At 38.3% G+C, this 26,602-nt stretch overlaps 1 protein-coding gene and 1 long non-coding RNA gene across 6 annotated transcripts in view; one reads left to right on the forward strand and one right to left on the reverse strand.

Annotated features, from left to right (window-relative positions):
• Positions 1-39: 39 nt before the first annotated feature.
• Positions 40-26,096, forward strand: DNAAF10 (dynein axonemal assembly factor 10). Its single transcript, XM_058683868.1, has 8 exons — positions 40-341; positions 9,880-9,980; positions 13,038-13,168; positions 16,026-16,127; positions 18,269-18,384; positions 19,330-19,464; positions 21,802-21,899; positions 25,194-26,096. Exons 1-8 carry the CDS (start codon positions 159-161, stop codon positions 25,399-25,401), a joined length of 1,074 nt encoding a protein of 357 aa, XP_058539851.1. The 5' UTR covers positions 40-158; the 3' UTR covers positions 25,402-26,096.
• The window catches only part of LOC131484994 (uncharacterized), a 56,674-nt gene continuing 40,045 nt past the window's right edge, over positions 9,974-26,602 (reverse strand). For 4 of the 5 annotated variants that reach the window (XR_009248558.1, XR_009248559.1, XR_009248556.1 and 1 more), the window contains 3 exons: positions 16,011-16,082; positions 11,746-11,861; positions 9,974-11,467 (listed from right to left, as the gene is read on the reverse strand). This is a non-coding gene — a long non-coding RNA (uncharacterized LOC131484994). Of the gene's footprint in view, positions 11,468-11,745; positions 11,862-16,010; positions 16,083-24,250; positions 24,446-26,602 lie in introns of all 5 variants that reach the window. The other variant, XR_009248557.1, reaches the window with a different exon arrangement.

Consider the following 26,602-nt stretch of genomic DNA (forward strand, 5'->3'; position numbering starts at 1 on the left):
GCATTATCCGAGACAACTAAATCCAACTGGCCTTCGTTTTGGGGGCTACTACGGCAAGCGGGAGGGCGAAAAGCGTTAATGTTTGGAGTCTGGTTTCCCGGTTTGTGTTTTGTCAGGGTCTGGGTCTACTGGTTGGGCGGGGGGAAGTTGGCTGGACCATGTCGGCCTTCGAGAAGCCTCAGATCATCTCCCATATTCAGAAGGGCCTCAACTACACGGTGTTTGACTGTAAGTGGGTGCCCTGCAGCGCCAAATTTGTGACCATGGGCAACTTCGCACGGGGCACCGGCGTCATTCAACTGTATGAGATCCAGCACGGGGACCTAAAGCTGCTTCGGGAGGTGGGTGCCAAGCGGGACTGCCCAGTTCCAGGATCTGGGACTACCGTTGGTGAGGGGTCGAGTGCGAATCTGGGGTTGGGGGGAGTCTGCATTTCTTTTTGCCCAAGCCTCCGTCCAGCGTCCCCCAAAAGCACAGCTCGAGCTGCGCGGAACCAACGAAGGTGATCGCAGATTGAGGAATACTTCGACGTAAAATGCTTTGGTTCGAGTCCTGAATTCTCGGCTGGCCAGTTCATCCGCGCCCTGCTGGCCCCTTCCTGCAGCCACCCTCGCAGTCCAGAGCGGGGTCCCTGGGAAGTGACATTAAGATTTCGTATCTAAATTCGAGGCCCTTCTAGGCAGTGCGCAGTTGTTTGTGGAGTCTTTTTAATAGGCCCTGTTAGTAAAATGCTTTTTCTTATAAGCAGAGACAAAGCTGGTACCGTGATGCCTGCATTGTAATTGGAGGAGACAGCCGAACCACTTATTCTTCAGCGAGTATCAATTGATTGTCTGATATTCCCCGGCATGTGAATGACAATGACCCTGGTTTCACGGAGTTTATTTTCTAGTGGGAGAGAGAATCAGTTGAATGATCAAACAGACGATGCATAAATACAAACAGATGAATTCTCTAACATAAAGGAACACGGTTCTATGAGAGTAAAAACAGATTGGGAGAGTAGATGCTAACTAGGCCAAACTAGGAATAGAGGAGGTTTCCAGAGGAAACAGGGTATGCGGAACCTCAGCGATGGGAGTGGTAAGCAGGGACCAAACTTTGCAAGGTCTTTAAATTGTTTAAAGGATTTACGCTTTTTTAAATGGGACATCTCTGAAGGACTTTTAACTGGATGTGGCAAGAGCAAGTTTACAAGTTTTGTGAAGATCATTAGTGAAAGAGTTCGAGAATAATGATGGTAACTAATATTCTTGTACTTGTTTACAGTTTTAAAAATGCATTGATCTCAGGTGATCAGTCATAATCAAGTATTAGGGTTGTAATAGACTACAGGGAAGGTTGAGAGCTCCAGGGATTAAAAACTATGGAGAGAATCTGCATGGACAAGATTGGCTTTAAACTGGTAGATAAAGGTTGGGGCGCCTGGGTGTCCCAGTGCAATGAGAGTCGGACTTTGGCTCAGGTCATGATCTCAGGGTTCCTGAGTTGGGCTAGCTGCTGTCAGCACAGAGCCCGCCTGGGATCCTCTGTCCCCCTCTCTGCTCCTCCATGCTCTCTCAAAAATAAAACAAAACATTAAAACAAAACAAAACAAAACTGTGGTAAAGAATGAATACAATTTGGATAGGCAAGCTTGGATTAGAAGGTATATAAGATCCCATCTCACTTTAAATTTCAATGAGTGCCGGTTTTCTTGTTCAGTTTGTCTCTTCTTTTTTAGTTTATTTATTTTGAGAGAGAGCAGGGAAGAGAGAAAATCCCAGGTAGGTTTGGCACTGTTAGCAAAGAGCTCACAGATTGTGAGATCATGACCTGAGCTGAAATCAAGAGTCAGACACTTGAGCCACCCAGGCGCCTCAGTTTGTCTTTTCTAGCCAGGTACTCAGAGTTCCTACACATGACTTATTCTTTTCTACCTTGCCTTGCTTATGTTGTTCGCCACTTAGCCCCCAGGCACCTGTTGCTATTTTAGGGTCCAGTTCAGATTATTTGATTTAGGAAATCCCTTCCTGTTCCCCACACAAAGTAAACTTTTTACATTGCATTATGCTGGTTCTTATCTGCTCCAGAAATAATGTAATTCTGTCTAATCTCTAATTAGATTGTAAACTCCTGGAGAGTAAGGACAGTGTCTTTTCATCACTGTGGTTTGTAAAGTTCAACCACTCAATAAATTACTTGTTAAAAGGATGAGTGAATGTATAGTCTGTAAAAGGATGTAACTTGGAAAATTTAAATATCAGTTTATTGATCATTAATCAACTGGGGTCAGGGTTTGAACAAATGGAAACATTGGAATAGCAGACAAAAGCAGGTGAAGTATTAGGAACAAATACCAAATACCATCAAATTTAACCAGAGAACATTTACAGACGGTGACTTTTTAAAATAAGGTATAATTTGTATACACTTAGGAACACACTTGTTCCACAGAGTGAAATAATGCCCTTTGTCTCTGTTGACAACCTATTTCAGGATACCATGCTAAAGAAGGACCAAAGGTACTTGAAGAATGAGTCCCTTCTTCTAAAAAGCCTCTTGTCTAGAGAAAGGATAAAACAAATGCAAAAACACATTTAAGAACTTAGATTGTGTTTGGCTGTTATGGTGCAGTGGAAAAGAATACAGGTTAAATATAGGCTCAGTGGGTCTCAACTCTTACTGTGCATCAGGATCAGCTGAGTATGTTCTGTTGCTGTTGTCATAGATTGTGTGTGTGTGTGTGTGTGTGTGTGTGTGTGTGTGTGTGTGTGTGTGTTTTAAAACATTCATGCCTTGGTCCCACCTTAAATTCTGATGGAGTGGGACTCTTCATTTAGAGTAGAGTGAGGCCTAGATATCAGTATTTTTTAAACTTCAACCAGGTGATTCTAACAAGTACCAGTGTTGACTATGATGGGGCTAGATGAATTTCTGAAATACTTGATTCTTCAATGTGGAACCACCTCAAATTATGTGTTCCAAAGCCCATGTGTCCAAGGTAAAAATGTAAAGGAAGCAAACAGGTCTTTGTTAATGTTTGCCTTATCTTGTTACTAAGGATAGCTAGGGAATGAGGGCCTTCATGTATAGTTGAGCAGTTTGCTGCACCACACAAGGGGTTGCAGGGTTCAAGTGGAAACTGAAATCTGTCTCTTTCTCATCAAACTTTATGAATGTGAGACTTCCTCAGCCTACAAAGGACAACTTTCCTCTAATTGGCACAGAGGACTGGGGTGGCCCTGAAAACTGGAATCATAGTTGTGGATGTTTATACTTTAAAATTTAGTAAGTTAATAAAATTTAGTTAAAATTATTTTAGTTAAAATAAAATTTAGTAAGTTAATAAAGTTCTGCTTTTTTAGCCCCTGTGCCACTGAGTTCACTGCTTGTTACCATGTGGTTCACTAACTCTTTTAATGTTAATTAAAGTAGTGCTAGGATGTGGAGGAGGAAATACTGACAAGCTGTACTAGACCCACCCACAGATGGAACAAAAATAGCTCTCATGGGACTTATCCATCATGGGCTTCCTTAATCATGTTAACTTATTGTAGCAAAGAGAACCAACAGCTAAGTCATGGTCATTTTCAGGGTCCTACAGCAAAAGTTATTAATACAAACCAATTTTCTTTTTGGAATAAATTTTTTTTTTTTTTTAAATTTTTTTTTTCAATGTTTTTTATTTATTTTTGGGACAGAGAGACACAGAGCATGAACGGGGGGAGGGGCAGAGAGAGAGGGAGACACAGAATTGGAAACAGGCTCCAGGCTCCGAGCTGTCAGCACAGAGCCCGATGCGGGGCTCGAACTCACAGACGCGAGATCGTGACCTGGCTGAAGTCGGCCGCTTAACCGACTGCGCCACCCAGGCGCCCCTCTTTTTGGAATAAATTTTGCAAAATAAATCTTTTTAGCTGTGGGTTTTGTTTTTTTTTTTCCCTAGCAAGGAAAATTTAAGTAACCAGTGGGTTTTTTTAAACCCTTGTTTCCCAAAGGTAAAATATTTAACAGAAGCAGGGAAGGAACCTTTTTATGAACTATAAGAAATTAGCTTCACTCCATTGCCCCTTCTTAATTTAGCTATTATGATGTCCGTGAATATCTTAGAAAGAGAAAACACCCTTGCTTCTATAAGTCCATTTGCCAGTAGAGCTCAGCCCTTCTTGGCCAACTGCAGTCCTCACTGCCATGCAAATAATAAGATGTTTATACATTTGAGGGTTTTTTAAAAATGTTTTTATATTTTGAGTTGAATTTTATTCTTGCACAACAGACTGCTAGTATCTATAAATCTGTATTTCTTTAGTATAAGGAGAAAAGAGAACATGAGGGAGGCATAGATAACTATATATCTTGCAAAGATATGAATGAAGGTAGGAGTGAGAGGACACAAATCTGAAAGTAGGTTCAGTTTGTGACAATACCATTTACTCACCAGTCCTTTTCAAGGTTGGAACATTTTTGGTACTTCTAATGACTCTCTGGTTTATGGAATCGGGGCTACATAATAAACTTAATTGATTTACATGTAGGTCTGGGGGCAGCCACAATTAGTATAAAGAACTTGGAATCTTCTTCGCTGTATGGACCTTGAGCAAGTCTTAGTCCTCTAAACCTGTTTCCTCATCTGGAAAGGGGTGTTGCAAACACTTAGCTTGCAGTTGTGTGAGGAAGAAAAGTGATGGCCTAGACTAGAAGAACATCTAGAACAGTATCTGATAGATGTGCTCAATATATGGATGCTGTTTTCATTATTGAGTATAAATGACACCAAAAACTATGGTGTGTCATGTGAAAACACGGTGGGAGAAATGGGATCGTGGACTCCCAATGGTTTTTCTCCAGCACTAGGAATGAGAGGCTAATAGATGTTAATTTATATTTTTATTCAACAAATGTTGAGCACCTTAAGGTGTTTAACAGATGCTACAGGGCCCCATTTTCGTGGTACTCATTCTAGAAAGGACAGAGATCATTGAATAAATAAAATAATTTTATTGGTAAGTGCAATAAAGAAGATTAAACAGGGTGGGTGATAGTGATTTGGGGGTTCCACTTCAGATTGGAGGTGCAGGGAAAGCCTCTCAGAGGAGGTGACATTTAATCTGAAATCTGAATTTGGAGAAGACAGACATGATGTGAGGGAAGAGCAGTTCAGACAGTGGAAATAGTAAATGCAAATGTCCTGAGGTAGAAATGACTTTGTTGTGTCTGAGGAGCAAAAAGGAAGTTGCAGATGTGGCTGGAGTGTAGTAGAAAGGAGAGAAGCAGGAAATGAGGTCAGAGGAATCAAGGCAAGATTTCAAAGAGTTTAGTACATTTGTCTACCACAGGCCTTGGTACCACTCCTGTGAGTCTGCCTCTAAATGTAGATGCAGTTTATTTCATTACATTATATTTCAATAAAGACTGACTTGCAGGGGCACATAGGTAGCTCCATTGGTTGGGCTTCTGACTTTGGCTCAGCTCATGATCTTGCAGTTCGTGAGTTTGAGCCCCGCGTCGGGCTCTGGGCTGACAGCTTCTGCTGGAGCCTGCTTCTGCTTCTGTGTCTCCCTCTCTTTTTCTGCCTCTCCCTGGCTTGTGCTCGGTCTCTCTCTCTCTCTCTCTCTCTCTCTCTCTCTCAGAAATAAATACCAACAGTTAAAAAAAAAAAAAGACTGACTTTTAGAATTTGTGCAATGACAAATGTGGAAATATCTAGTATAGGATCTATTGTAATAGAGTGGCTCTCAGTTTGGTTTCTTTCCTTTTAAGGTAGAGATTCTCAGATGTGTTCAGGTGCCAGAGTGTCTGGACATTGTGGTGCTGTTTTTGGAAGTCCATGAAATACTCGAGTAGTTTCTTCCAATTCCGTACAAAGAAGGGGTTTTCCAGTGGAAAAATCAGACTATATTATACATATTGTGATCTTTATATCACAAGAAGCAACCATACATAAACTTTTTAATCTTCATTTCCAGGTTTTCTTATTGGCGTTCATTTGCTAATATTTTCTAACAGACAAGGTAAACAAAATATTGAAGAAAACTTAAGTTTGAGAAAATCATATCCATTAGCTTTTTTTTTTTTTAATTTTTAACGTTTATTTTTGAGAGAGAGATAGAGCATGAGTGGGGGAGGGGCAGAGAAAGAGGGAGACACAGAACTGAAGCAGGCTCCAGGCTCTGCGCTGTCTACCCAGAGCCCAGTGTGGGGCTTGAACCCACAAACCATGACATCATGACCTGAGCCAAAGTCTGACACTTAACTGAGCCATCCAGGTGCCCCTGTCTATTGGCTTTTTAAAGGTTCTATCTGTGTGTGTAAATTTATGTTGGTGCTGGAAGATTAGTGTGTGCTAGGAGCATGGTCTGAGAATCTTTGTTCCAAAGGCTTAAAAGGTGAAAGTCAGATGAAGAAATACCACAGGGAGGAAATTTTTTGCTTCCTAGTTTTTTATTACCAGCAGTAAAATCTTCGAAGAACCATGTGCTCACTGTAGGGACTGAAAAGTAGAGGTTAGCTTTTATGGTATAACTCTTCTGTGGCTTAGGAAGAAGAGAAACCCTATCAAAGGCTCCAAGTGATAGTGAAATTGTGAGAAGCAGAGTGCTTTAGGTGGTAAAAGAGGAGAAAATGGGAGACAAGTCTTCCCAGGTCCCTGAGAAGAATTTTCCTGGAGAGTTCTATCAATACATGATGCAACCTCCCCACAGCTCCTAACCCACGAGTCCCTGGAGCCATATTCTTGTCCATGAGGCCTACCAGCTGCTTACCCAAGAGGCCCATCTTCACCATCTGCCTCAGACCGGGGGAGCCATGACCAGTGACTTCTTGCTTGGGGCATCCAGGCCCAGTGTAAGACAAGTGGAGGAAGGAGTAGGTGTCTATTTCATCAGTTGGCATAAGTTGGAACTCTGAATTACTTTAACCATAGAAATTGTGTCCTAACAGTGATTAAGTGCTGTGCCACTACTGATATTTCGGTTACTTTTATTTGGGGGAAGTGGAAGGTGGGGAGCACAAAAGTGATCTGGAGTTGGAAACTGCTTTGTTAAGTTGCCAAATTTTTGATTCTTCGTGTTGCTGCATTATAGCTTTTTTTTAAGTAAAATTGGAAAAAATAATTGAAATAAGTGAATATCAGGTTTCTGAGTAACTATCTGGGACCACAAATGCATTAAAAAAATTATTCTGTAATTTTGTGTTCCTCATCAATACGGTCTTTTACAACCATGTTATTACAGATGACTGCTTTTGTTTACTGGGCAGTTTCCACGGAGGCTGTGAATGCTTTCTTGTAGACCTGCCTACATAGTAACTGCTCATTTCTCCAGATCCCAAACAGTGTGAAAGCTTAACAAGCTGGGAGTTTCCAAAGCCCTGTACCATATAATAATATCTTTTGAATCATGAGAGAAAAGTTCAGTTTAGTTTGTATTAAGTGGATTTTATTTTCTTTTTCTTTGAAAACTGCTCTATGGAAGTGCCTAGCCAAACATTTAAAGTGGCAGGGAAATTATTTTTTTAATTCTATGAAACAGGCCAAACCTACTAGGAGGGATGAGATTGGCCCAGGAACTGAAAAGTTTCAAGAAGAAATCCCCTAGAAACTGGAGAACTCTGGAGGGAAAAAAGTGTATGCAGAATACTGTTATGTCAAAAAAAAAAAAAAAAAAAAAAGAGTCAAAGGAAAATATAAGGACCTTCTTATATTAAATTAAACCTATGTGTTTAATTTAGTGTAAACATGTAGAAAAAGATCTAGAATGATGGGGATTACTACTGGGGAGCATCAAAGGGAGACTCACTTTTTTACCTTCAGTTTTTTGTTTTGTTTGAATTTTTGTAGGGAACATGTATTACTCTTGTACACATTAAGAATAGGGGCGCCGGGGCGCCTGGGTGGCGTAGTCGGTTAAGCGTCCGACTTCAGCCAGGTCACGATCTCGCGGTCCGTGAGTTCGAGCCCCGCGTCAGGCTCTGGGCTGATGGCTCGGAGCCTGGAGCCTGCTTCCGATTCTGTGTCTCCCTCTCTCTCTGCCCCTCCCCCGTTCATGCTCTGTCTCTCTCTGTCCCAAAAATAAATAAAAAACGTTGGAAAAAAAAAAAAAAAAAGAATAGGGGCGCCTAGGTGGCTCAGTCTGTTGAGCCTCTGACTTTGGCTCAGGTCATGATCTCGCAGTTCGTGAGTTTGAGCCCCATATCTGGCTCGTTGCTGTCAGTCTGTCAGCAAGGAGTCTGCTTCTGACCCTCTGTCCCCCTCTCTCTGCCCCTCACCTGCTTGTGCTCTCTCCAAAATAAATACTTAAAAAAAAAAAAGAATAAAAATCTGCGGTTCTTGGGTGGCTCAGTCGGCTGAGCATCAGACTCTTGATTTTGGTTCAGGTCATGATCCCATTGTGGGATCAAGCCTTGCATTGGGCTCCACTCCATACCCAGCATGGAGCCTGCTTGGGATCTCTCTCCCTCTCCTCCTCTCTCCCTCTGCCCCTCTCTCCGCTCACATGCTCTCTCTCTCTCTCTCAAAAAAAAAATAATAAATAAAATAAAAATAAAAATCTTAAAGTTTATAACAGACTAAGACAATAGGTTTACCCCGTTGAGGCCAAGTAAATGGAGGTGATATTATAGGGCTAGAGTATGGAGTGGGGCAGGCATCAAGCCTCATCAGATTCCGTATTGCCCAGAGTTCACAGGGGCCAAGGCAGCAGCTGACTCCAGGAGAATCAGGGCAGGTGGGGTTAGGGTGGGTGGGGGTGACAGAGTAAAAGGAGATTAGTGGATGACCCACACAGGTGTGGGAGTAGGTAAGAGTAGCATGTATATGTGGGAGGAGTCAAATAGGAACTGATATTTTGGGTGTAAACTCCTTCTTGAGGGCATGGCCAATCGCATTCATGTTTGTATCCTAGTCTGTTCAGTTCATTGACTTTATTTAGTAAGAACTCAATAAAAATGTTGGAATGCATAAGTTGGGCAAAAGTGTAAAGTCGTGTGCTTCAAGCTCTTTGCCTATGACAGAAGGGTATTGTATGATATCATTTCTTTTTTTTTTTTTTTTAATGTTTATTTATTTTTGAGAGAGAGAGAAAGGATCCCAAGCAGGCTCCTTGTTGTCAGCGTAGAACCGGACATGGGGTTTGATCCCACCAACAGTGAGAGCATGACCTGAGCCGAAATCAAGAGTTGGCCCCTTTACTGACTGAGCCAACCTTCGGCGCCCCTGTATGATATCATTTCTTAGGATCCTTTTGATAATATGGTCTAGACTTGATTTCCTTAAGCCATGTACCTTAACTAGTGCATTGGTATGTGGTTGTTTTACTAATGGGATTATATGCAATACTTGGAACAGAGCTTTTTAAAGAAACTTCAAAATATTGGCTAATCCATAGCAATAGCAGTGCCTTTGGCACTCACACATCTACAAATCTCTGTGCATTGACAAGGTCCCAGAGAGAATAGTGACATAAACACTCTCAGTTTATAGGGTTCTGCAGGGAAAACTGTAAGAGACACATGAACATTTTTGTTCCTGTAGCCATCTGAAAAGAATAACATCTTCATTAAGTTCTTATTCCTACTGAGGATCTTAGAGAAGAATACCACATGAAATGTTGAAATGTTCATATTTGCAAACCAATGGAGATGGTGCACTTGTCAGCATTTGAATGTCTCATTAGTGAGATGAGAGCAAAGGCAAAATTAAAACTCATTCTTTTTGACAGTTACACACTTTTAAACTACAGAAAAGTGATGAAAGGAAAAGCATAATTTTGATCAGAAAATTTTTTCATTGCTTTTTATATTATGTGCCTTATTTAAGGCCCATAGTAGAGCCATAAATATCATGAATTATAAATAGCTGCTTACATACATAATGTATCCTCTTTCCTTCCCTCTGTCAAGATTGAAAAGGCCAAACCCATTAAGTGTGGAACATTTGGTGCAACATCTTTACAGCAGAGATATTTAGCTACTGGAGATTTTGCTGGAAACCTTCATATATGGTAAGATTATTTAGTCAATATTAAGACGCAAGATAGGCAGTTTCCTTGATAGTCTTGTTACTCTTCCTCTGAAAGGGAGGATTCTTATTTTAAAATGTTCCTTGTTCAATTTTAACTATTTATAAAAATGTAAGAATTGTCCTTTAATATATATTTCTAGATTTCATATTCAAAATCCATTTAAAAATACTGTTTTTCTTTAGCTAGTTTGAATAATGTTACCAATATTTATTTCCACACATGCTGTTTGGTGCTAGCATTTAATCCCCTGTATTTGTACATAAAGGGCTATTCCCCATACATGTAAAACATGAAAAACTTAAGATACTGTTTATATTTCAGTGAGACATTTGGCATTATAGAACGATACACTGAGTTTTTCTTTGTTTGAATTTTTTAATGTAGAATTCCCAATTCATTAAAAAAATTCTGCACATCTAAGCACAACTTTTTAGGAACACATCTATTGAGCAAATCAATGTAAACCTGTTGCAAATGAACAAGACCATAATTATGCCAAATGCTTATAACTTTCATGTTCTACCTTGAGTTATTTCCTACTTAGATGGCATGAACTGAAATTCCTCAATTACTTTTCAAGAATATGTCTTATTTTTACTGTTTAAAGTATATAGTAATGTTCTAGAAAGAAACTGTCTTCTCTACTTCATGTTTTCTAAGGTGACCTTTCTTGATTTTCACTTAGAATCTGTTGCTTTCTTATTAAATTACTGACATGAATCATAAAATAGAATGAAGCTATTTTAATTCCCCTTGCTTTAACTGCTTAATAATTAAGTTAGCATTTATTAGAATGCATCAGTTCTTACATATACTTTCAGAGAACTTGGGAGAAACCAGTCTGAATGTTCTTTTTAAAAATATTTCAGCATAAGACTAAGCAACAAATATAATTATTGACTGTCTCCCTAATAGAGTTTCCTAGCATAGTCACAGGTATTACTGACTTATTTTCATTGTTAAGTCTTATAATTTTGTGTTGTAAAAAGCAGTATTTTAAAGTCAAACAGTAAAGCAATTCTTTGAAGTGGAATCTCAGTCCTGTTTAGTCCTGATTCTTTCACAATGATGCTACAAAAATAAACATAGTCTCCTAGGTTGAGCTATCTGAAATTTTAATTAGGGAGATTTTACTAATAAATCTTGGTCTAGTAATAAGTTGGGATTACATTTCGTGAATAGCTACCTTCATTTTTTTTTAAGTATAAGTTATCAAAAACTGACTTGTTAAAGAGAAATGTGGATAGAAGCTCCAGGAGAAAAGAGGGAGGCAGGAGAAGGGGTGTATTAATATAACTTACTTGAGCCATTCATCACCCTGCCATCTTGGGTAGACTCAGACACCCACAGTAGTGGGTGCTTTCCTGCATTCCTTCCTCTTAACTAACCTGGATTTAGACAAGCTTCAGCCAGTTCGACTGTAGATTTGCTGTGCCCAGCATGATGGTACACTGAAAAATATGTAACTAGATGAAAATAGTAAGGAATTTAGTGAGAAAATAATACATTATAAAGGAAGAAACATATACAAAGTAAACACTACTCATATTTTATCCTTCCAAAAGATCTTAAGATCAGACTACCAAGGCCTACTTTGGAAACATTCTAAATCACTTTGAATTTACTCTATGTTTAAAGTAGTGATTATCAGACTTCAGTGGACCAAAGAGTCAGCAGATTTGGGGCTGTTTATCCATTACATCTGTGAAGGAGCCCAGGAATCTGTATTTATTAGTAAGCTCACCTGGTAAGTCATGTGCAGAGGTCCTAGATAGATCATCTCTGAGAATCACTGAGTGTGCTCAGGACTTTGAGTTCCAAGTTGAATGATGGCAGTGCTCATTAAGGGCTCAAAAGAAGCTAAAGTGGAGAGAAAATATTGGAAGTAAATGTATAAATTACCTTCATAGCAAAACCCTTATTTTTTTTTTAAGTTTATTTATTTATTTATTTATTTATTTATTTATTTATTTATTTATTTTTTCAATATATGAAGTTTATTGTCAAATTGGTTTCCATACAACACCCAGTGCTCATCCCAAAAGGAGGAGATGCCCTCCTCAATACCCATCACCCACCCCCCCCTCCCTCCCACCCCCCATTCAACCCTAGTTTGTTCTCAGTTTTTAAGAGTCTCTTATGCTTTGGCTCTCTCCCACTCTAACCTCCTTTTATTTGTTTTTTTTTCTTCCCCTCCCCCATGGGTTTCTGTTAAGTTTCTCAGGATCCACCTAAGAGTGAAAACATATGGTATTTGTCTTTCTCTGTATGGCTTATTTCACTCAGCATCACACTCTCCAGTTCCATCCGTGTTGCTACAAAGGGCCATATTTCATTCTTTCTCATTGCCACGTAGTACTCCATTGTGTATATAAACCACAATTTCTTTATCCATTCATCAGTTGATGGACATTTAGGCTCTTTCCATAATTTGGCTATTGTTGAGAGTGCGGCTATAAACATTGGGGTACAAGTGCCCAATGCATCAGTACTCCTGTATTCCTTGGGTAAATTCCTAGCAGTGCTATTGCTGGGTCATAGGGTAGGTCTATTTTTAATTTTTTGAGGAACCTCCACACTTTTCCAGAGTGGCTGCACCAATTTGCATTCCCACCAACAGTGCAAGAGGGTTCCCGTTTCTCCACATCCTCTCCGGCATCTATAGTCTCCTGATTTGTTCATTTTGGCCACTCTGACTGGCGTGAGGTGATATCTGAGTGTGGTTTTGATTTGTATTTTCCTGATGAGGAGTGACGTTGAGCATCTTTTCACGTGCCTGTTGGCAATCCGGATGTCTTCTTTAGAGAAGTGTCTATTCATGTTTTCTGCTCATTTCTTCACTGGGTTATTTGTTTTTTGGGTATGGAGTTTGGTGAGCTCTTTATAGATTTTGGATACTAGCCCTTTGTCCGATATGTCAGCAAAACCCTTATTTTAAAACAAAAATCTAAATATGGTATGCATTCTTAAATTTCATTAGTGGACTAAATGTTTAGGACATGTGGAGTAACTAAGAAGCTGTGTTCTGTTGCCTAGGAATTTGGAAGCTCCAGAGATCCCAGTATATTCTGTAAAGGGCCATAAAGAAATTATAAATACCATAGATGGTGTAGGCGGACTGGGAATTGGGGAAGGTGCACCTGAAATCGTGACTGGCAGCCGAGATGGTAAGTTAAAGTATTCTGTGTATTTAAATTTTTTTTTCTTTAGATAAGTCTCTGTGCAACAATATGTCCTCTCTATATGGAAATCCTCTTCAGAGGCCTTGACTTCCTAAATCTAACAGTGTTTTTTAATGGGCAAGTTTAATTGCATATCCCTCAGTTGCTTCAGACTTTTGAAGTATTTTGAGATAGAGGCATAGCACTTGCTATTTTAGTTTTGAGCAAGTTCAGCTACTAACAACCATAGTTTCCTATGAACCTTGAAAGATTTAAAATTTCTTTACAGGTTTTTGAGGCAGCTCAAAAACAATATAAGGTGGGCAGCAACTTTTCATTTTCTTTTTTTAAAAAGCAGAGTTGGTACTTGTGGAAATTGTCATATTGACAGTTAGTTGAACATCGAAGTTCCGTGATCCTTCTACTGAGCATTGTAGAATGATCCAAGGGCACCAACTCCGCTTTTCTGCCCTGTGGTGACTAGCAAGGGACAGGTCTGTTGGTGTTCAAAACTGTTCTGAATGACTGTAATGGAGTCAGAATTTTTGTTGCTTCATGATGGGTACGTAAGAAATTTGGTGCCTTAGTGGGTTTGGCTGCTCGAGACCATGAGGAAATTACTTTAAAAGAAAAGAGATGTATTTTTCTAATAGTTACTCAACAGTGTCTGGGTTTTAGAAATCAATTATCCGGGGTGCCTGGGTGGCTCAGTCGGTTAAGCATCTGACTTTGGCTCAGGTCATGATCTCACAGTTCGAAGGTATGAGTCCTGCATCAGGCTCTGTGCTGACAGCTCATAACCTGGAGCCTGCTTAGGATTCTGTGTCTCCCTCTCTCTCTGCCCCTCCCCCACTTGCTCTCTCAAAAATAAATAAAATGTTAAAAAAATTAAAAACAATTACTCTTTTTAATCATAAAAGCAATATGGAATATATAAGGAAAAGTAGCATTCAATCTACCACAGTAACATAACCATTAGATTTGTTTTCCTTTCCAATCTTACATACAATTTTGTGTAGTTGTTTAGATATGATTTTTATCTTTTTTATGTTTTGTCATATGCAAATGTTGCTGTCTCCATAATTACCATTTAATGACTGTAATATTTCATTCTATGTATATATCACAGTGTCCTTAACCATGTCTTTGTTAATAAGCACTCACTTTGCTTTAAATTTTTGTTTATTGTTTTTGGAGAGTGACTTCAAAATAATGAAGGAATGAGTATCATCATGTATCTAACTTTTTTAGAATAAACGTGTTTTATGATTTTTTAAATTTATTGTCAGACTTGCCAAAGTATTCATGTACATTCTCAGCTACATTCGATGAGGTAGATTTCAAGTCTGTCCTACCAGCATTGATTTTCTTTTTTCCCCCCTAATTTTAGATTAAAAAAAAATTATTTAATGTTTTTTTTTTTTAATTTTTTATTTTTTCCAACGTTTTTTATTTATTTTTGGGACAGAGAGAGACAGAGCATGAACGGGGGAGGGGCAGAGAGAGAGGGAGACACAGAATCGGAAACAGGCTCCAGGCTCCGAGCCATCAGCCCAGAGCCTGACGCGGGGCTCTAACTCACGGACCGCGAGATCGTGACCTGGCTGAAGTCGGACGCTTAACCGACTGCGCCACCCAGGCGCCCCAATGTTTATTTTTGAGAAAGAGACAGAGCACAAGTGGGGGAGGGGCAGAGAGAGAGGGAGACACAGAATCTGAAGCAGGCTCCAGGCTCTGAGCACTCAGCACAGAGCCCAATGTGGGGCTGGAACTCATGAACCGTGAGATCATGACCTGGGCCGAAGTTGTACGCCCAACCAACTGAGCCATCCAGGTGCCCCTCCTTAATTTTATAAGTAAAAATGGTCCTGCATTCCCACTTGTGTTAACTTCTTTCTATATTTGTTTACTAGTTAGTTTTGCTTTGTGAATTGTCTGTTCATGTTCTTTGCTCATTTAACTATTGCAAATTTCATATGAATCAAATTTCATATGATTTGTATGAACCCTCTACAGTAATATAATAATCTCTTGTCACATTTGTGAGAAATTTTTTTCTCCTTAAAGTAGCCTTTTTAATGACTGACTTTATTTTATCCTTAGAGACAAATCTAGTGGGATATCTCCCCTTTTCCTGAGTTTATTATCCCTTTTAAAGATTTTTTGCCTTTTTCCTGTTCTCTCTCAAGTACTTACTTGCCTTTCAGCCATTTTATTAAATGCATTTGTATTTCTCCTAGGCAGTGATGAGTTTAGTTAGTAGTCCTGCAATTTTCAGTAAAATGAGGGGGTTGAAATTCAATTGAGAAGAAATATGTGTTAATTTTATTTAATATTTCCCTCATCTCTATTGCCACAGGGAAATTAAGTTTAATTGTATGTGAGATAGTGTTCTAAAACCCCATATAAGAAATCATAAATGTAAAAATCAGAGTTTATTCATCTGTATAAGAAAAATGCCAATGATTATATGGGTAGTATGGAAAAAAATAAAAATTAAGATGACACTGATATTAGTCTAAGTAAATAGTACGTTAGTTTTAGGTTCAAAGAAAATAAGACCTGATCTGAATTACATAATATTTGTGTTTGCCTTGTCAGTCAGACCTTATTGATAACTTCGGAATAGTTGTTGGCTCTTCTGTGTATCTATTAACTTGGAAATCAAGTCAGACAGTAACATATGGGTTATATCTCTGATATTAAATACAACTTGCCCATTTAGAAGTCAGAAATAGGTGAAAAGTTTTCAGGTTTTTTAGTATCTGTAATACTGCCATGTACGTAGAAAGTCAGAGGAAGAGAATGCAGAAATGTCCTCAATCACTGTTGAATTTTGCCAACTCACTTGTATTCACAACAGGAACTGTGAAGGTGTGGGACCCAAGGCAAAAAGATGATCCTGTTGCCAATATGGAACCTGTACAAGGAGAAAACAAGAGAGACTGTTGGACTGTGGCATTTGGTAAATTCTGGAAGAATTCTTGCATTTGATGTATCAGATGGTAAAAAGCACAGTGGTTCAAGGTAGTCTCTTTACAGTCTGTTTTTTGGATTATTCTGATAGTTTACTGAGGCAAATAGAGATGGTGGTTAATGTCAGCCACTGGCGCCTAGGTTTGAATCCTCACTTTTTTATTTCTTGCCTGAGTGAGGTGGGCAATTTAGCAATCTTCTCTGTTCCTTAGTTTCTTCATTTATGAAGTGAAACTAGCAATAGAATTTACCAAATAGTTTTATGAGGATTCAATGAAGTAGTACATATACAGTGCTCAGAATTGTGCTTAAATTATTAAGTGCTCAAAAATATTTGCTACTATTACATACTTGGGTCTAACGAGACAATGTGGACCTAGTTTAGAGTCAAGTGCCATTAGTGGAACTAAGCAGAGTCTGAAACACAAGTGGTGACCTAAAAAAATCTTACATTATACTCTACACAGAGGATGTTTATTTTCTAGAACATAGTTATGCCATTACAGAATTATTTGTTAATAATTTGATAACAGTGTTCCTCTGTTACTATACGTAAAGTGAATATTGATTTTGTAGGACTAATTGATACATTCTTTAGTATCTCTTACTGGGAGCGAAAATGAAAATAATTTTTGCTACTACAGGATATGGGTCATACTTTGTTTGAAATTTGAAATTCTTTCTCCTTTTTTATTGTATAATACTATATAGATAACACATTAATAGTGGGATTTAACAGTATATGTGAACTGTTTAAGTTCTATATATTATTTTAAAATTGCACTATTATTTAATCAGAGGGAAGTTTTAGATTTCCAAATTAAAAACTAAGTTATCATATGGGAATTACTATGTGTTTGTATATAATGAGCAAGAATATGTAAACTTAACACATGTACGCTTTGGGGAGAAATTTCAGGATTTGTATTTAGAATCATCATCTAAAATTTGATGTGATAATTAAAAAGTAATTATCTGTGGGCCATTAAAGCCTTTCATCTTTGACCTAAGGGACATAAGTACAATTTTAAATCGGGGACATTAAGTTTGAAAAACAATCCATTGATTTGACCATTTTATGAATGTCATAGTACTGTACTGTGGGCATGCAAAGTGAGAGAGATTCATATACTACCCTCCAGAAGCTTATAGTTCAGTAAAGAGGGTGTAATATCTACACTAATTATAGTACCGGGTAAGAGTGAGAAAAGGTCACAAGAGGGATGGATGAATATAGAAGGAATCTTCAAGTGAGAAATGGCTGTGGAGGAAGAGCATTTTGACCTCAGACCAAGTATACATAGGATATCAACCACTGAAATTGGGAGGAAGTGTCAAGCATAAGGAATAGCCTGAAAAGTGCCCAAGTAAGTATGTTAAATGAAATAGTGGTAGAAGTAGCCTTAAATGTGGCTCAGGGCCACAGTGTTGAAAAGTGTTGAGATGGTGTGGAGGTAGTGGCAAACCTCTGAAGGTTTTTGCAAGGATGAGATGTGACTGAAGCTTTAGGAAAATCACATTGGTGTGTGAACTGGGGAGAGATGAGTGCCAGAGGTACTCCAGAAAACATCCTGGATCCAAGCAGGATGAATTAAACTACAGATTATAAATTTACTTCAGGGTCCACCATCCATATAAATGTTTAACAGTGTATTACAATGTATTTCAGATTTCCTTGCAAAGATAACACCAGACACCATTTTGCAAACTAAATGGTTTTCAAGTAGTTTCTATTTGCATTCAAATATAGTTACTACCAAGAAAGCAATAGAAGCATAGCTGTATTTATTCTACCAACCCCTGCTATGTTTGAACTGTAATTGACCTGTTAGTCTGCAGATATAATAGAGAAAGACCATTTGCTTTCAACTTAGACTCCAATAAACATTTTCACTCACCCCTTCAATACAGAATCTCAGCAAATGAGCTTTTTTTTTAAAAAAAAAAAAAAGCAAAATTAGATAGCCAACTTAATAATCTTGATGTCCTATCAGGTTTGGCAAAATGAGATTCTGCCTAGTGTGATTTTGTATAAGGTATATGTATAAGGTATAAGGTTCTATAACATTATTTTAGCAGCCTTCAAATTAGTGTTTATAAAGATATGCAATGTTGTGTCTTGATTTCCAGGCAATGCTTATAATCAAGAGGAGCGTGTTGTTTGTGCTGGCTATGACAATGGGGATATCAAACTGTTTGATCTCAGAAATATGTCATTGCGGTGGGAGACAAACATAAAAAATGGGGTAATGTACCTTTGGGTTCTTATAGTTTGTCTGAGCATGTTTTTGTCCACCTCCAAACTACTTCAAAAGGATAGCACCTCTAATAACTCATCTCAGTACAGCCCCTCTGCCAATGGTTTTTAACCTTTTTGAGCTGTGGAGCCCTTTGAGAATTTAATGAAAATCATGGATCCTTTCTTCAGAAAGTGAACACACACTCAGATGTGGTATGACAACTCCTGGTGAGTCACCAGCTCCTGTGTCCTATTTGTGGACCCCTGTGGGCTATGCGCAGTGTGATATTAAAATGAGCTAGGCTAGAGGCCTTTTTTCCTGCTAATATTAGAATAGTAACAGCCTCCACAAGTTCTTTCAGATTTTTGGGTCCTGAGTTGTACACCTTTAGTGAAGAATGTGGTTCCTTCCTGTTTTCTAAAATCAGCTTTGACTGGACTGTATAAAATAATTATGTAACAACAGGGGCACCTGGGTGGCTCAGGCAGTAAAGTGTCCAACTTCAGCTCAGGTCATGATCTCACAGCCTGTGAGTTCGAGCCCCATGTCGGGCTCTGTGCTGACAGCTCAGAGCCTGGAGTCTGCTTCAGATTCTTTGTCTCCCTCTCTCTCTGCCTCTCCCCCACTCATGTTCTGTGTGTGTGTGTGTGTCTCTCTCTCAAAAATAAATAAACATTAAAAAAATAATAATTATGTAATAACAGTAAAAAATTATATGGCTTTACAAAATAATCTACCAGACAGGGGAACTCAGGATGGTTTTGTTGATCCTATAAACCAAAAAGAAATTTTTTCATTTAAAGGTATTTGATGTATTTGTTCTCAAAAGATAAAATGATTATTTAAATCCTTTCACATGAGCTGATAATTTTAAAGTTGTTTTACTTAGTTTAAAAGAACCTCCTGAATAATAATCATTAGACCATCAATAATAAATATTTTCTATTACAGGTATGTAGCTTGGAGTTTGACAGAAAAGACATAAGTATGAATAAATTGGTAGCTACATCACTGGAAGGAAAGTTTCATGTTTTTGATATGAGAACACAGCATCCAACCAAAGGTTTTGCCTCTGTTTCAGAAAAGGTAAATATGGGGGAAATGTCTTTCTATGAAGAGGAATGTTCATAGCTTGTTTTAGACTAATAAATAGAATTAGTCATCAAGGTTCTTTCCAGGTCTTTATATGAAGGGAGCTATTTTTAATATATTCTTGTGGGAACTTGACAGGTTTTTCTGTGCAGAGTACTTCCCCAAAGTTTATCAGTTTTAGATTTCTTGACTATAATAAAGGCTTCAGTTGGCTAAGAATCTTATTTTGTAGTTTAGGAGCAATCAAAAGAAAACTAGCTGATGTTGAGAATTGGATCAACAAAACCTAGCGTAGTGTTTTCTAATAAATATATAGTATTTGTATTAATATCTAATTATATACTTTTCAGAACATATCAACATATATACATTTATGTCATTTCATCACATCTTATTTCATATTCTGGTTTGCTACATTAAGTGAAATTATTTCAAGCATTAACCCTTGTACATAGTAGGTTCAAAAAAATTATTCAGCCAGTCATCCACACATACATACATACATACTTTACCTTGTCCCAAAGAGTATTTGAGGTAGCTTAGAAGGAAACATGGTATTATCACATCAAAAATAGATGAAGAGAAGGCTGAGCACAGGAAAAATACTGGTTAAAAAAAAGGAAAAAAAAAGATGGTGATGCCTGGAGTAAGGGGATTGCATAAATTCCTGCTGCAACACCCTGTCATTTGCCAGAGATGGATTGGGAATGTGACTCTGACCTTCCTCGAATGTAAAAGTAAAGATCGGTTACAGATTTGTAGTTTCCATAAGATTAAAATATGTAAGTTGCTCAAGAAATAAAAATTGACTCTCTTGTTCCCTTTCCCTCCATTGTGGATTCAGTAGTACTTCTCAAACCTTCCCATTTTGTCTTTTTTTTTGTTGTTATTGCTGCTAATTATTATTATTATTGCATATAAATTACTGTTGCTGCCCGATGAACTAAATTCTTAAGGTAGCTATAAGTTGCAGTATTGTTTTGCCTTTGTTATTTCAGAATATATTAAGTATCAACAACATAAAGCACTTTATTAAATTGTCCCTTATACAATTGTAACATGGTTCTCATCTGCCTATTATAAAGTGTCATCTTCAAAGTTTTTGTTATAATTATTTAATCAAGTAATTGCTAAATCTGTCAAACAAATGAGGCCACTGTATTTTAAGAGGTCATGGCCCCTCTTTTTGTGTTTTTATCAATTTCCAGAAGAAAAAGTGAAGTTTAAACTATGAAACAAAATAGGTTTTAACAGCCTGGACCCACTCACTTGAGGACTGTCACACACTTAAAGGGTGTATTTTGAGATATGTGTTTTTAATCTGCTAATGGTAATCCCCTTACATGACTATTAAGTCAAATGCCTAATCACTAATCACTCCCTAAAATATAGTGTCTAAGAATGACTTAGATCAAGTTAGTTGGTCTCACTGCTCCTGCAAAACAGAAATCTTTCCTCCCTCCCTCCCTCTTTCTCTCTTCCACTCTACCCCCTTGTCTTTCCCTCTCCCTAGGTCTGCCCCTCACCCTCCCTTCCTTTCTCTCTGTCTGTCTTTCAAATTCCTGGCAGTGAATATTACACCATTAACACTGATTTACTAGCTGTTGTTGAGGTGCTAACAAGCTGTTAACCTTCCCGTTGCCATTTTTGTCTTTTAGTTTAATATGACTGAATAAAGATCCTGGCTTATTATAACCTTAAACCCCATCTATAAGTCCCTGTGGTCCTTATTTTGAAGACTAGATAAGTCAAATGGTACAAATTAAAGATAAGCCTCTTGGAACTTTAAGTTAAAATTCATTCTGTATATGGGAATTCTCTGAAGTTCCCACTCAGTTTTCTGGAAACCTGAAACTGCTCTAAAAAATAAAGGCTGGTTTTTTTTTTTTGTTTTTTTGTTGTTGTTGTTGTTGTTAGTTTGTTTTTAAATCAGTCTATCCTTTTTTTTCCCTTAGGATGAAGTATGTTTTTGTACTTTGAGTTTTTCTTCTCCCTCAGAGTGAGCTAGGGATATTTACATGTGTAAAATCTATGTATATGGTACTATATACCTAAATGGACTTTTAATCTGATAACATCTTTTTTTTTTGATCCAGTAGAACTTTGTTTCGTAAAGCCACAAAGAAAAATGATGCTTTTATTACTTATGATGAACTCTATAAATCTCTGTAGCCCTTATGAAGAGATGTGCCAGAAATACTTGAAGTACTTCTATAATGGTTGTTGAAATTATAGTGGTAAAAATTCTTTTTTACAGTATTTCTCTTCTCGGACAATCTTTATCATATAAACAAACATAAAAACTAGTTATGTGCCTCTCATCCTGTTTAGGCCCATAAATCAACTGTGTGGCAAGTCCGACACCTGCCACAGAACAGAGAGCTCTTTCTGACTGCTGGAGGCGCCGGCAGCCTTCACCTCTGGAAGTAGTAAGTCTCTGCTGATGCTCATGGCTCCTTGTTAAGTTACTGGTGGGCGGAAAGTAGGATTAGATTGAACTTGGTTGTCCTTCTTCCTCCTTTGACTTAGTTCATTTCGATAATGATTTTAAATTAAAGGGTGTTATTTTGTCTGCTTTTTCAAATTAATGTCATTATTTTACACTTAGTAAGTATTAACCTTCTTTTGGCACACTAAGTATATTTGTCATTTTGGGTGTGTCTTCCATCTATCGGGGTAACTTAGGAATAGTTCTTTTCATAGTTTAAAATCAAGGCTTTGGCTAGGTTTTATTGTTGTCGGTTTTTGTTTTTGTTTTGCTTTGGGTGTGAAAAATTTGACCAAACGCTTTTGTAAAGTATTACTTACTGTCTGGTCATTAGAACACTACCTCTAGAGAATAAGAAATGGGTTGGAATTCTTAATTGTAGATCCTGATCACTCACTTGACCAAGTTCAGATACCGTTGTTGTGAAAGAATCCAAACAGCACTGAGGCGACGGATGGGTCTCCAGGAAAAGCCCCATCACGGAGTTTGCTTTCTGTGTGCTTTCTGTGTGCTTTCTATGTGAGTTACAGCCTTGGCTGTGCTCTGAGTCCCTGGTGCCCTAACGTGGCACATACTAGGTCAGCTGCTCATTTATAGGGCCTGATGAAAACCGAGACTTAATGGTATTTCTTTCTCTATCACTCAAGGGGGAAAAAACCCACTAACACAAGCCCATAAATGAAAGATATTTCCAAAATAAAGTTTGATTCATGATATAAGAAGAAAACCACCATCTTCAGTATGGCTAGGACTTTCACACCTACAAAATACTTCTCTTATTTATTAGCTTCTTTTAGAAGGCAGCAGGGGAGCTGAGAAACAAGGCCACAGTTGGAAAGTGTTCAAGTATTTAGGGATCTGGCCAAAAAAATGCTTGAGATCAAGACTGTACAGGTCCTGTGAGTAACAAGCAGAGGAAAAGCTTTACGAGTTGTGGGAGAATGCCCAGTAGATAGACCATTTGATAACTCGTCTTCTCCTTGTACCTTGCCCATTGTCCTTACCCAATTCTCCCAAACCAGGCCATGCTCCCCATTAGTCTCTGCCGATTGGATCGTGCAGCAGCACATCACTATTCTGCCTGTAACCAAACTATTTAGGCTGCTTCTTTGAAGAACTAGTTCCAGTTTTCTCTGTAATCCACATACGGAGTTGTAGTTCTGTGTGATGTGCAAACACGTTTGCAGCTAGGATTTTTGACGAGGTGTAAAGTGGAGTCTTGTATACAGTCTAATCTCAGGGTGCCTGGGTGGCTCAGTCGGTTAAGCATCCAACTCTTGATTTTAGCTCAGGTCATGACCTCACGGTTCGTAGGATTGAGCCCTGTGTCGGGCTCTGCACTGACAGTGTGGAGCCTGCTTGGGATTTTCTCTCTCTCTCTCTCTGTCTCTGCCCCTCCACTCAATTAATAAATAAACATTAAAAAAAATAGAAACTTGAAGCTTATCTCAGTATGAACTTTAATCCTTACCATAACAGGTATCTAGTCTAATCTTCAAATTGGTTTGGAGCTTTGCTGTCAAGTATTACACCAGCAAAAGAGATTTGGTTTAAGTAAAATGATATTTAGCTCTATTTCCATTTGCCAGTCTCCTTTGGTAGTAATGCACTTAAATTATAAATATTTATTGAGCACCAGAGAGTTCCTAGAGGAACTCACCTAGTTAATTCAGAAATTGTTTTTTGAATGAATGAACCCCAACATGCTGATTTGTGTGTGTGTGTGTGTGTATATTCAAAACACACAAACATACATTCTTAAAACTTTAATAGACAATATAGAGGGTTTAAAAAATCTTTATGTTGTTTTAAATACTAAATATGTATTTATGTTATGTTTTAAATACTAAATAAGCTAAGAGACCTGAAAAAAAAGTCTGTAATTTTTTCATCATCTGAATATCTTATTCCTCAATCAAAAGAAGTTGTATGGTCCAAGAAGAAGAAAGAATAGTAGGTTATCTGCCTATCACTTCTATTTCTTCTCTGCTTTTGAGTTGCTTTATACCTTTGAAACTCTTAGCCTTTATTAGCACTTAAGAAATGAAGGTAGTATCACAGTCGATACCTAACAGGCTTTAAAGGCCTTCAGAGGCAGATTGTCCCTGTATTTCACTAGGAGCTCATCTCTGCTGTAGGGAGGGATGTTTCTTTTTACCCTCTCAAATCCAGACCAACTAGTCTTTACAGTTGTTAACCTTCAGCTCTACTTATTTTATAAATTGATAATTTAGAATTAGAATTGCTTTTTTTTTTTTCCTTGAAGCAATGATATTCTAGGGTCTAAAATACCTGAGCAGCACATTCCCATGGAAACGGTACACAGAAGGTGTGCATTGGGTCTGTGTCATGGGGCTCGAGGGTTAGAAACAGTGTCTGTTCTTCATTCTGGAAGTATGTAGGTGAGGTTCTGCAAGTGTTACTCACAGCCTTTGCTTTTGCACCTTTTCTGCCTACGGTGTCCTGCAAGCCGAATCTAGAGAAGAACTGCAATAAAAGATTGTGAGGAACACAAGTGAATTTCATAAAGAATGCTAGATCAGGGGCGCCTGGGTGGCGCAGTCGGTTAAGCGTCCGACTTCAGCCAGGTCACGATCTCGCGGTCCGTGAGTTCGAGCCCCGCGTCAGGCTCTGGGCCGATGGCTCGGAGCCTGGAGCCTGTTTCCGATTCTGTGTCTCCCTCTCTCTCTGCCCCTCCCCCGTTCATGCTCTGTCTCTCTCTGTCCCAAAAATAAAAATAAAAAACGTTGAAAAAAAAAAAAATTAAAAAAAAAAAAAAAAAAAAAAAAAGAATGCTAGATCAATCTAAGACTTTTATTATGAAAAGAAAATACAGACTCATGCTGAACAGAGGTGATATTTAAAAGTTTTTAGGAGAGGGGTGCCTGGGTGGCTTAGTCGGCTGAGTGTCCGACACTTGATTTTGGCTCAGGTGATGATCTCATGGTCGTGGGAGTGAGCCCCTCATTGGGCTCCACGCTGAGCATGGAGCCTACTTGAGAGCAAGCACTGTCTCCTCTCTCAGAAAAAAAAAAAATTTTTTTTAGTAGAACCAATCCCCTTTAAAGCTGTTGAGGTTGAAATAGTGTATCTTTGTATAAAACTCAACATTAGAAAGATTATTTGTTCCAGTAATCAACTGAGAAGTAAAAATAGAGTCACGGATTATATGTATATGAACACAATGTGGAGAATGTTAAGATTTCTCTCCTTACCACTCTGATCTTGTTCTCAGCGAATACCCTATTCAGCGGTCAAAGAAAGATTCTGAGGGAGTAGAGATGGGAGTTGCCGGCTCAGTCAGCCTTCTGCAGAATGTCACTTTGTCTACCCAGCCCATTTCCAGTTTGGACTGGAGTCCAGATAAAAGGGGTCTCTGCGTCTGTAGTTCATTTGATCAAATGGTAAGAGTACTGATTGTTACAAAACTCCATAAAATTTGATCTAAAGACTTTGGACTTGAAACCTTCCAGAAGAACACTCATAGTATTTAGAATGTGCCCTGGAATCCTCTGACCTTCACTGAACAAAGTTGGATTTGACTGAGAAAACAAGCCCCAGATGCAAACATCCAGACTAGCCCGTCTCTGGGTGGGAAATGCCGAGAGGTGTGTTCCAGCAACCTGACTGGACACCGGTTTGCGGTTTGTTAGCGCATGGGGCACCACTGTCTCCAGGGCCAGCTCTGTTCATCTCCCCTCTGTTTCTAAGAAAAAGTTGATACTTGTCTATATTCAAACATATTTTTAATTTGTTCTTCATCACCAGAGTTATAATACTTTACCATAACACCTAGTTTAAAATTGTTTGTTTTGGTAAAACTACTGTGAATTAACCTTCATAAATATACTTTGAGAGATTTCAGTGTCAGTAAGTTTCTGGAAAGAATAGTACTTTATAAAATACCAAAATGTCATGGTCAGACTAGATTTGGGTAACGGTTTTTAGCCGTATAACTCATAAAATGAAATATTATTTACAATGACCTCTTTTTACTTCAGAAATAAGAGTAAAATTAGACTTTTGCTTATTGAGTGGTAAGTGATGTTGAGATGTATAAGATTGTGGGGTTTTCTAGCCTTATTTTTTGTCACATCTTTTTATATATTTTATGAATAAATTTGTTTTTTGAAATCTATGGAAGCTCTGATTCTGATAATTTAACAGTAGTAATAAAGCTGACACCAACACTTCTTTGCTGTATAAATGCTTAATAAGTATCTCTTAATTCACTTTGTTTCCTTAGTGTTCACTAGATCTTTTGATAAAGCTCAGAGGTATTCACTTTATCACTCTTTCATTAAGCCCGCCCTCCCTCACTCTTCTACTCAAGAGTCAGAGCCACCTGAAGCATTTGTAATATGTACACTTCCTGTGATCTCATGGGTTCTTGGAAAGTTGCTAGTTCAGAATATTAAATTCAGAAAATTAACCTCTTAAAAAAACCAACAAGATGTTTTATGCTGTGGACAGAATTATGGAAGTAAAAATTAAATTGAACTTTAGGGGTGCCTGAGTGGTTCAGTCATTTGAGCGTCTGACTTTGGCTCAGTCATGATGTCACGGTTTGTGGGTTCCAGCCCCACATCAGGCTCTGTGCTGACAGATCGGATCCTAGAGCCTGCTTCAGATTCTGTGTCCCTC

This window comes from Neofelis nebulosa, chromosome 9, assembly GCF_028018385.1.
Source record: "Neofelis nebulosa isolate mNeoNeb1 chromosome 9, mNeoNeb1.pri, whole genome shotgun sequence".
Lineage (NCBI taxonomy): Eukaryota > Metazoa > Chordata > Mammalia > Carnivora > Felidae > Neofelis > Neofelis nebulosa.